This window comes from Pangasianodon hypophthalmus, chromosome 7, assembly GCF_027358585.1.
Source record: "Pangasianodon hypophthalmus isolate fPanHyp1 chromosome 7, fPanHyp1.pri, whole genome shotgun sequence".
Taxonomy (NCBI): Eukaryota; Metazoa; Chordata; class Actinopteri; order Siluriformes; family Pangasiidae; genus Pangasianodon; species Pangasianodon hypophthalmus.
Window position 1 is genome coordinate 26,001,035 of NC_069716.1, and position 12,346 is coordinate 26,013,380.

The 12,346-nt window shown below is 40.5% G+C and overlaps 1 protein-coding gene across 1 annotated transcript in view; it reads left to right on the top strand.

Moving 5' to 3' along the window:
• The first annotated feature begins 6,933 nt into the window (after positions 1–6,933).
• Positions 6,934–12,346, top strand: part of syt9b (synaptotagmin IXb) — a 44,002-nt gene continuing 38,589 nt past the window's right edge. The window contains exon 1 of the mRNA XM_026946395.3: positions 6,934–7,386. Within this exon, the coding sequence (XP_026802196.1) occupies positions 7,239–7,386 (148 nt within the window). The 5' untranslated portion in view covers positions 6,934–7,238. The remainder of the gene's footprint in view (positions 7,387–12,346) is intronic.

The window sequence follows — 12,346 nt, forward strand, 5'->3', positions numbered from 1 at the left end:
AGAATCAGAGGTGCACTTTAGTAATTCTCTTGTCAATGAAGCAGTGACTTGGTGTTGCAATGAATGAATTTAGATCTGGGTCAGCTGTTCTTGTCAGAATGAGGTACTTCATTAAAAACAGATAGTGTATTAGAGTTGAATTCAAAGGACTGAAGCTCTTTCATGCACGCCTTCCAATTCATGTTAGCATCTTCCATCTAGTCGAGCGCACCCTCACAGAGCACAATACTGCTCTTCATCTAGGATTACGGGTCTAATTGCTCGCTCCCAGAATAGATCAAAGTCATTTTGAAAGCAGACCTGTCCTTTTGGGCCACCCAGAGAAATAAGAAAAACATCATCTTGCAAATAAGATGAACATTAAAAAAATACAGTTAGTTATATCTCTAAAGCTGAATGCCATGTCTTGTCTTGCTGCAGATAGCTTGAATAATGCTGTCACCAAACACTGAGGTGCTCAATATCAGGCCATCAAACTGATCTAGGATCATCTGTTCCGGGCTAAAAATGGTCAGCCTGTTCTTTCTATAAATAATCCAGGAGGATCTGCTGCATCTTTATTGCCACAGAGAGAAACTGTGCCTGTCCTGTCTATTTAGACTGATGATGATGGGATTTTTACTAAGGGCAATGGCTAATTAAAACACATGGGATGGTTTCACTAAGAGCAAATAATTAAATAATTGCATTTGTTGAAAGTGTGTATTAGTGCTTAATTATAACAATATTGTAAATTCAAAATTAATCATCATATGGATGTACCCAAATATGAATACATTATTTGGAATGAACAGATACTGTTCAAAGTGGCTGCAAATACAGATATGAAAAAGGTGTCCTATTCATTTTTTTCCCTTTGGAAAGCTTGCCATAAAGGTTCATCTGGTTAAGACTAGAGGTGTGCATTGGGACTGGAATAAAGATAGACAAATACTGCCATTGTGTTATACCCCTATATCACCCCATTTGTTTGAGGAGCCCAAGAATTTTATTACGACTAAACTTAGGCCCCATCAATGACATCAACAGGTATCAACAAGTCTGTTGGATAAGCTACAGAATCTTAGAGCTATAGATTTGGCCAGTGGTGTGCCAATGCATCCTGGCCTATAGCCTCTGTCTCTGACCTGCCCATGAACCACAATGGATAGTGAATTTTTGTGTCTTGTGAATTTGCCAATACCTGGGCTTGGCCTGGAAGGTAGTCTGGTCTTAGAGAAAGAAGATGTGCATCTGCCCACTCTCAGAACTTGTTCACCCTCCTCAACAGCACTGATGACTGAGGAGTTTAGGCATTCCTGAAAATGTTGCAGCAATAGCAAAACAGTTTTTATTTCAGTGCTGAAATTGAGCATTGATTTTTCACAAGCCCTTCTTCATGTTGGGAGTCATCTGTGGTTACTGTGTCCATTTTTCCAAGGAGAACACCTAAGGTCATACCCGAAGGAGAAAATGTGAACTGGACCAACCCTTTAGGATTCACACACATGCTCCTGTCACTTTTACTGACACATGCACCTGTGATATGGCTGACAGCAGGTTAAAGCATTCAGCCAACACTGAAATGGCCAGAGGTGCAGCATTACTACTATAGCCAAATGTACAAAGTCTGCCTATGGCCATTCACAATTTTCTAACTGCATCCATGACAAAGATGGCTCAATCTGTCAAGGTGGATTGCAGTGCATGCAAGTCAAGCTATATGCCAATGAACTTCACAGTCTGTACAGGAGTCAAATGACTCTCCTTGTGATTGACTTTTTGCCCCAGAGCTTTTAAATGTAAGATCAGAATCTCTGTCTGCCTCATCACTTGGTGTTGCATCTGGCCATATAACAGTCAGTCATCCAGATAAGGGAGTCCACACTGGCCCTGGTGTTGCATAGGCTCTAAGGCAACTTGCACGCACTTTGTGATACTGGCTGTTTTTTTGAACGAGAAAATATCTTTAAAAACATCCATCTTTATTGCCTATTTCTCTACTAGCAATTGCACTTGTGCAGCCAGCATAGCCATTTGGCTTGGGTCTCGTACCCACCACCCAAGGCTTTGGTTGTGGTTGATGGCGAAACAATGCCCTATAGGCATTGTACATAATAGCCACCAGGCTAATGTTATCAAACTCCAATTTTTCAGTTGCAGAAGGGAAAACTAGCCCACTGTCGACAGAATATTTTCAGAAATGACACATGGAAACAGCATCTTTTGGCAATTTTGATGAATCGTGCTCCCCAATGGCATTTCGGCCAGCCAAACTTGCCTTCTCTTTCTATTTTAACACACCCAGTGATTTAGTCCACCTCGTTGCTATGGCTCCTAGAGTATTCTTTTGCATATTCTTTGCAAAACCAGAATATCATTCTTTTTCATTTCTTTTGTATTAAGGCTGTATGTAGAACATCATTTAGGATATATTTACATATACCACTGGTGGGGCCACCAGTCACATTGCAAGAGGAATTAATCTCAGCCCTAAGGCTTCTCCATCTGCCATTACAGTCAGTATGCATGCCATATTATCAGATCACAGATTCAGTGAGCTTCTAAATGCACATAAGATCTCTTTAATGAAATTGGGCCATTGGAATTGGTACACTGGCAGATGTACTTTGAAATGGATTAAACATTTGATTAGCTGTGTCAGGTGAAAGGTCCAGTTGTATTTTTGAGAGTTTTATTTTTGCCAAGGGGTGAACTCTGCTGAACTCTGTCATTGCGCTCTGGTCACCAGAATGTTGGCCTACCAGTATTCCCTGCCAAAGTGAGCCTAAAGTTTAGAGAATGTGATGCAGCCATTGAATGTACATCAGGGTCAGTCTCTCGTTGAGAGACATCTACACTAATCTCCTCCAAGCCCTGTCCTTCATTACATTGGTGCATTGCCACTAACAACTCTTGTCTCATGCCCACTGCCAGGTCCTCTACTATGCATTCCAGTACAGCATAGGTGCTTACTCTTCCCTTTCAGTGGATCTGAACACTGAGCCTTCTGCTTGTTTCTGTTTCTGCCACAACAAAGCAGCAAAGGAGCTAACCTTTTGCTTCCTGGAGCAGCCCTGTCTGCTGCTTACTCCACTCCCTGCTGCAATAAGGCAGCATCAGCAAAAGGGAATGAATTCTCAGCAGTAGTCCCCTAGCCTGCTTATCCTGCAGTAAGTGCAAGGCCCTGTAAGGGCTTGTCTAAGATGCTCCAGTTGCAAACAATTTGCAAATTGGGCATTAATAATATCCATCATCCAACTCCATTGAGGCTCATCATCCTTGCCTGAAGTACAAGAGGTTGGGGAAACTGAAGAAAAGTTCATGAAAATTGCTCAATTTCCACAGTGCAGACCAGTATCATGAGGTGAGAGTAGTAATAAGCCTAATAACATAATTGCAATCACTCTCAAATAAATTACAGGGGTGCATAAGTACAGTTTAAAAACAGGAGGCCCTCAGTGAATGTTTGTTGGCCTGATTGTAATTGTCTCTTATTACCGATTTAAAGAATGGACGAGGATGTGTATTTGCACAGAGAGTAAGAGAGAGCAAGGGACGTGTGTGTGTGTGTGTGTGTGTGTGTAGAGAGAGCATACCGAGATGTCTATGGCACAGGGGAGACAGTGTGTGTCTAAGCTTTGGCTACAGCCTTTAGAGAGCCATGAATAGTTTATGTAGCAGATCAGGGAATCTCTCTGTGTGGAAGTTCACTCTGTTAGTTGCCATAGACAACAAGAGATGAATGAGAGGAAGATAGAAAATAAAAAGTAAACTGCATCTATCAAAGCAATACAGTGTGATACCTGGCTGATGCGCATGTGCACACTGAATGTTTCAGTTCAGTCAGAGCCTCTATCAGCATCTTTATGTAACTTTATGCAGGTTGGATCAGACATAGTGGGCCTCATTTATCAAACTGGATATGAATCAATTTATTCGTAAATCATTCATAGAAGCATTTGCATTGAAATGTAGTATTCATGAATGACAGTGCAGTTTGTTCAGAAAAACATTTGTAAATCTGAGCACTAAGACGACTCACTAATGAGATGAGTTACTGTGATTTTATATGTGGGTTATGCTGTCAAGTTTAAATCGCTTATTTATTTCAATTACACACACCAATTTAATGAATATTTTGTGAAACTCATGACTTGAAAGAAAGCAATTCAAAACAAATCCACCAACTTGGACAAAAGTAATGGCACCCTATAAAAGGAGATAGTTGGTGTATGTCTATGGTAACCAAAGCGCTGCAATGGCTGAGCTGCATTATTAGATTTACTGCACACCGCATTTAGGAGGTGCTCTTTCACAGTTTAGTTGTTCTTTTCTTGTTTTCAGCTCACTGTGAGTTCTGCCTTTCATAGAGTTTTGTCAGTGTCACTAAACTTAAATCATTTGTCTGTCATGGTAGTGCCCAGAGAGCCCTTAACTATACTTCCCAGCAGCCCCAGCACGTTACATGTCCTAATCACACTCACCTATGACTCGTCTCACCCTCATTAGCACCCCTATATAAGTTCTATTGTTTCTGTACCTTATTGTCAAGGTTTTGTTGTTGTTGTGTTCATGTCTTTTTGAGTGTGCCACATCCTAGCTCTTAGTCTGTGTCACCCTCCCTGCCCCACTTTGGATGTCACTCCATCTACCTGCCAACTCTGTCCATCCCTCAGCCCCCTTGCTCCACGGAGAACAACGCCCCACCTCCTTGCTCCACTGAGGACGTCTCCCTGCTCCCTTGCTCAGCTGAGTATGTCACCCTGCTCCCTTGCTCCACTGAGGACGTTGCTCCACCTCCTTGCTCCACTGAGGACGTTGCTCCACCTCCTTGCTCCACTGAGGACGTTGCTCCACCTCCTTGCTCCACTGAGGACGTCGCTCCACCTCCTTGCTCTGCTGAGGATGCGCTCTGCCTTCCTACTCCACTGAGGATGTTGGTCTGCCTCCTTGCTCTGCTGAGGATCGCTCTTCCTCCCTGCTCCGCTGAAGACGCCATTCCTTCCCCCTCTTGTTTCGCAGAGGAGATTGCTCCCCCCCCTTGTTTCGCGGAGAACGTTGCTCCCCCCCTGGCCTCACGGAGGACATCGCTCCCCCTCTGATTTCACGGAGGATGTCGCTGCCCCCTCTGGCTTTGTGGAGGACGTCGTGGCTTTGTGGAGGTCTCCATCTTGAACTTCGCTCCCTCTACTGGCTTTGTGGTGGCCGTTGCTCCACACTTATGCTCTGCCTTTGGACGTCGCTCCTCCTCACTGCCTGAGGGAGAACGTCGCATCTCTTAATACCCTGATCAGCTAAGAGACATCTTGTCTGGTGATCCAGGACCCCCTTTCGAACTTATTTCGCACTTCGGGAGCCACGTGCTAAAGGGGGGGGTTCTGTCATGGTAGCACGCAAAGGGTGCTGAACAATGCTTCCCAGCACTGTTTTGTTGTTTGTTTTGCACTTTATTTCAATAAATCTGCACTTGCATCCTCTGCTGCCTCTGCAAAATCCCTGACACTGCGCCATGAATTAGGATTTTACGTCTGATTGGCACTTATCAATATACGCGTGGGAGTACAAAGAAAATAAGTGTTACCTAAACTTTTGTAAATCTGGTGGTCTGTTAGTTTTGGCCTATGAAAACATTGCCATATAAATTGATTAAAAGATTAATAAATGAGACTAAATATTTGTTTGGAGGCTTATGTATCACACATAGTCTTCTTCTGTGCTTTTCCAATAGTAAATATGTCTTGTTCAGTTTTCTCTTTGGAGCCACCCTCACACAATGCACTAATACGCTAATTAATTTACTATTCAAAATCGCATTCATTAGAATCAGCTAATCTCCTAATCTCCTTTGTGATTTGATTTTGGGCCAGTTTTCACTTACCGGACATGCACAATGGTTCAATCAATAGGAGAGAAAACACAAGGGATCTCTTTTGATCTGCTTAAAGACAGTGAAAGTTTATTTTGAAGACCATTCATTTTTTTTTCAATGTTGAATTGATTTGCTTGAAGTCACAAAAAAAAATCAGCACAGAACCTCCTGCACATTTACCCTCATCACTAAATCCTGATTCTGTGAATAGGCAAATAGGAAACTCTACCACGGATGTTCCTTTGCTAGCATATTTCCAATAAAGCATGTGAGTTGATTAAGAAATAAGGTGTAGGCGTTAACTAACATCACCCTGAGCTAGCAAGCAACACCCTGACAAACAAGCTGTGGACATGCATCATTGTTCCGTCCTCACATGTGTGCAAGCAACTGCAGAGAGAAAAAACGTCTCCATCTTCTTAATAAAATAAAGACAGCTCGAAGAAGGATAACAATGTTTGCAATTTGCGTATAATATAATAACCATAAAAATCCAAAGTAAATATCTACTGTTAATGCAAATGGGAATATAGTTTTTCTTTTCTTTTCTTTTTTGCAAAATCACTGCAGTAACAATTAATGCTCTGTGATTTACCCACATTTTATGAAGTGTAATGTATTCATGTATAATTGATGGAGCCAGATGGTTTATTTTGTTGTTGTTGTTGTTATTATTATTATTATTATTATTATTATAAGCATCCCTGAGTTTGATCCCTGGTTTTATCCTGAACTTGGATTTCTTCGGGGCTCTCCGGTTTCCTCCTACTTCCCAAAACATGCCAGTAGGTGAATTGCAACCCTGACCCAGGATGCAGCAGTTACTAAAGATGAATTATTATTATTATTATTATTATTATTATTATTAAATCATGTTGTTGTTGTTGTCACTGGAAAGGTCTAATGCTGATGGTATTTGCACAAGTCTTGTGTAGTAGGCTTGCTGAACTGAAAGTCTGTCATGTTTTTTTGTGACTTTATTCTTCAGTACAGCAGATAAAACAATGACGAGGGGCGCAGAGGGGGCGGAGCCTCAGCGTTGCGATGTACAAACCGGGGACTCCAAAGCTGATGCATTTGGACTCTCACGCGTAACTCTCACGCGCTTCCACTTCCTTGTGCGCTCGCGCAGTCTCCGTCGCGCATATTCCAGCACGAGCGCACCGCCGACTCGAGCCCGTGCTACTTTTTCTTTTGTGAAAAAAACACAAAAAACGGCTTGTTCTTTCTGTCTGTATGCGAGCTATGCGGGTTTAGATGGACCGAGTCTGGTAGCGCGTGCCTGCTCTAGGAGTCCGGCCGCGGCCGCGTGCGACTCCGGGTTGCGCTTTTGGATGAGCGCGGCCGAGCCGGAGCGGCGCGCGCTTCACGAGGATGCTGCGGGGAAATGCCTGCGGGAAGGGAGGATGAGATGTGCGGGAAGGCGCTGGAGCTGCTCTCTGAGCTGTGCTCGCGTGGAGAGGTGCACAGCGACAAGTGCGCCGACTTCATCTACTCCTTCCGCGATCTGGGCAGACCGGACTACTCAGACTCCGGTAAGTTCCGACTCCCTTTACCAGCCAGTGCGCGTGCTTACAGAGTTGGTTACTGAGTTGTCACACTGATGCAAGGGCATTCCCAAGTAATGCATTGATACTGTTCTTCAAGAGTCATGTCAAACATATTGAAACGTATTGAAACTGATGTTGGATTAGCTTTTATCTCTTATCTGCTGCTCTCAGCTCCATGAAAACAACAACAACAACAACAACAACAACAGCAACAACAACAACAACAACCAAAACCATTTAAGAAGCTGTTAAAGTGTGCGAGACTGAAGATGGACTTTGTTGAGTGCTCTGAAAGCCGCACCCTTGTACTGACCATAATGTGCTTTCAAACATCACATCATGGCTGAAACCATTTTTACTAGCTTTATGGGGACATTATTTCTGTTTCCCTTCTGCAACCTTCCTACAGCTAATGCAAAACTAATACAGACAGCATTATGAAAAATGAGAAAAATGAGTTTCTTATTTAATTTGTCTTTATAAGTAGTAGTATAAGTATATCTCTACATAGTGGGTAGCTCCAGGGTCCCAGATTCAATCCTGAGCTCGGGTTACTCTCTGTGTAGAGTTTCACATGTTCTCTCCATATCTGCTTGGGTTTCCTCCGGGTTCTCTGCTTCCCTCCGACCTCCCAAAAACATGTCAGTGAGTGGATTGGTTGCTCTGAATCGAATGTGTGTGTGGATGTGTGTGTCCTGGGATAGACTGGCTTCCCTTAAAGGGTGTGTCCCCACCCCACCCCCCGCCTCATGCCCAGTGTTCCCGGGATACGCTCCATATCCACCGAGACACTGACCAGGATAAAGTACTTACTGAAAATGAATGAACGAATGAATCTATTATATAGTGTATTTGCCATGAAAGGAGGTGGAACTTCACTGGACACTGGTCCAACATCCTGAAATGAAAATATCCAGAAATATCTGATTCTATAGGAAATCCGACCCCAGTTTAGTAATCAAATTACCATTTCAGTGTAACACCCTGATATATTTTCCTTCACAGACATGCATTAAGTATGATTGTTCTAAAAATATGACATATGAATATGCAAAAGTGCGGAGTTTTATCAAGCGGTCAGATCTGAGGAGAATTCATCTCATCTGAGGACAGTTCAACTCGATTTCCTGGGAAATCTTTCGCTCAGCTTTTTATTCAGATATACAAGATGATCTTTTCATGCATTCACATTATCATTATTATCCTTTTGCTGTGCTTTCAACTGATTGCACATCTTGTAAAGCATTCTGAATAAGAGCTGCAACTAAATATCAACATCATGCTGGAAATCTCAGCAGCTTAGCAACAATCTTTATCCCTGGCTCTCACAATTGTTACTTGAACTTTAGCAGAAAATCTGAAGCAGTTAAACCACTACTGATTCGTGTCTTTAAAAGGTCATGATCTTTTATTAACCATCTTGTATAACTGGATTTGTGCAGGGTAAACATTATTTAAACATTATTACACTCAGAGGATGCAACAAGAGAGCACCAGAATTTTCCCTGTGCTAAAAAAAGATAAAAATCACATTGTCAAATCAATTTTGATCAGTGACAGTGTTCTATTGAGTGGTTTGTGACACATAAGAAATGTGCAAATGTGATGGTCTATTATTGGCTCAGATATGAAGAGCGCTCATTACTCTTTATTCCCTTCGATCCAGAGAAATCATTACCCCTGATTAGATTAAGTCACCTTCAGAAAGTATTTATAAACTTTTTTTTATTTGCTGCTCCATGGGCCTCATGTATCAACTTAGAAATGATTCATAAACCATTAGCATAAAATTCATTTGTTTCTTATGAGAGCTTGTGTAAATTCATGGATACGGAGACTCACTAGTGTGAATCTTAAATGATCAACTTCAAATCTTATGATTGGTGATGAGTTAGTGCAATTTTGTACATGTATTTATTTCTCTGTCAAGTTTAAAACGTGTATTCATTTTAATTATACACACAAATTTAATGAAGATTTGTGAAACTCATTTCATATTAATGACTTGAAAGGAAGCAGTCCAAAACAAATCCGCAAATAATGACAATTAAGACTAGCCATTGAAGTAGAAAAAAAAGCAGTACATGCCGTGCTAAGCACGTTCACTATTTTTTTGCCATTTTGTCATTTTCATTCGAGTTTCTGTGAGTTTATGTGGGTGTCACCACGGCTTTACACTTGATTGGTGTTCATCAACATACTTACATGAGTACGAAGAAGGAGCGCACTAAAACTTGTGTAAATCTGGTGACAGTTTTTGTCAATCCTATGAAAACAATTACACACAACTTTACTAAATGATTGAGAAATGAGGCCCATTATTTGAGGAAAAGCAACTGTAGAGTATATGCAAAGGGTATGACCTGTATGCTATTTGCTGTCGTACTGTATCCTTCTTCTCCTCATCAAATTTAGCATTATTTCTATAGTATTGTTATCCACAATAACCAGTTCTCCAGTGGGTCCTGTAGATCCCATAGCCCGGCTCTTACCATTCATCCTTCCTGTCTTATAGGAAAACAAAGCAACTGTCATAGTGCCAGGTTTAGTCTTTTATAATTGTATAGAGTACAGTGTTTTCATGTTGTCATTAGAGAGACCGCTGCATGTTTCACATATGTGACCACCGCCAGTGAACCGTGCTCGTCATTCATTTCCCCTAAGAAGAGTTACACTTTAATTAAAGCAAGCAGCTGAGGCTGACCCGACATGGGACTAACTAATCCCAGAAATTATTTAGTCCTGATGAATCCTTGCAAAGCTCATCAGAAAGTGCATGTTGTAACAAAAACTATCATGAGATTGTAACATGATGTTTTAATAATAATAATAATAATAATAATAATATAATGCACTGGATATTAGATGAAGGTTGTGGCCAATATGAAAAAAAGCTGGCTTGAGATGCTGTATATTGTAATCTGCGTCCATATCATACAATTATAAATTCACTGAAAAGCAATCACAATATAGAGGGAGCATCTGCAAAGCAAGGAAAGCTATTATTGTTCTCTGACAAAAAGTCAAAGCTGTGTATGTTACACTAGAGTGAGATCTAATCTTATCTTCTGTGTGGTTGAAATGCTCTCTCCATGTCTCAGAGTCAACATTATGATACAGTGCACGTGTTGCGTGTCGCTTTACGTCTCACGTCACACATTCAAATTTAGATCAGCAGTTGACAGAGGTGGGAAAATTCTCAGCAGCTGATGGTGGGGGACTGAACTCGGTGAACGTTGTTTTATGTAACGCCATATGTGGGTGAAGACACGCATTTTTAATCAAAATATGCATTATGAACATGATGCATATTCACAACTGCAAATCAGAAACAAAAAAAAAGCAAATCTAAAGACACAACAGGAAATAACTAAAGCTGATATATTTTCCTGTTTAAAAATTTGATTCTGCATAACACTTTAAATTTGAAAACTAACTAAAAAAGCACCTTAACCTCTTATTCATTGCCTTCAAAAGACTAGAAGTTCATAGACTAGAAGTTCAAGACGAACAGCAGATCAGGAACCTGATTGGTCAGATGGTGTTGATTTATTTATTTTATAACAGCAGATCTGACAGTATTGTTTCTGTTATAACAGCTCAGTCCCGGGAAATTGTTTGGCAGGCTAATCTAATATTAAGCAGATTAAAAAACTATAATCATTGATTATGGTGAGGTTTTCTGTAAGGACACATTTAATTAACATCTGCAGTGTCAATGCTTTGTAACAGTCAGTAATTTTTCTGGTTTATCTGTAATATCACAAGCCACACTTTCTGTCTTACTGTTTATAACTGTTACAACATAATGTTACATGATAACAGAAACGAACCTGTCTCACAGACTTTCCACATTAAATGTAACTATAAGCGGATAAAAAGTACAACATGTTTATTTTGTAATAAATAAACAATTGATAGTGTTGGCAAATTGCTGTGGTATTAGAGGAATAAAACACTTCAGGTCATGTTGTTAAAGGAAAATAATCAACTTCAGGGTGTTGTAACAGTAACTCCACTTCATGTCTGGTCACATCACATCACCCCCATCGTTGATTATTTTCCCATAACAGCACGTCTCCAACTGTTTTATTCTTTACTTATTAAATTACATCATAAACAGATGTGTAGAGGGTACATTCATGTTAAGGTGTATTTCTTTCTGACTTTATCATAAGCATTCAAATGCTCATGTTGAGTTGCAGCCTTTGGCAGCATAACTAACATTTATACTAATGTCACTGAATGAAATACAATACATACCAATAAATGCACCATAAGTACACCTAAATCGTTTATACTATAATTCATTTTTAATAATTTTAAGGTCCTTCAAAGTAATGCATGTTATGAGCATGCAAGGCCTGATCCCTTTTTTGTACGCTTTTCTGGCAACAACCTTCAGAATGATGAAGGTTGCAATCTGATTGGCTCTTCACATTTCACATGTATTCACAGTTCTTTTTTGCTCTGGCTCACAGAATCCCATCTTCACACGTTATTAAAGTGTTTTGTGTGACGCATTAATGGTGAATAAATGAGAATTTCACCTGTTTGCTGACGGGTTCACGGAAAACGCCTGTGTATGGTCGTCTGCCCTGTCAGTCAAACAGCTTCTTTTTGTGAATGTAGGCGCTTTATGTGTAATAATGCTACATTTGTAGCACCATCACTAGAGGGCTGGCTTGCGAAAGCTAGAGTGCTTTAAGCCCTCCAGCATTTTTTATCTTAGTCTCTGTAGCATCTGTCATATGTGTGGTAACCACAGACAAACATTTTCAACACATTTTCCTGTACTAAGAAAAGCACAGAAAGCCCATTTACTTAAAATTCACTTATAATTTAAGTTTAAAGGTAGTTGTTAAATATTAAAAATATATGATTACGTAATGCAATAAAACTGAGGCACTTCTGTGCCTTACCCACTTCCACTATAAAAAAGTAG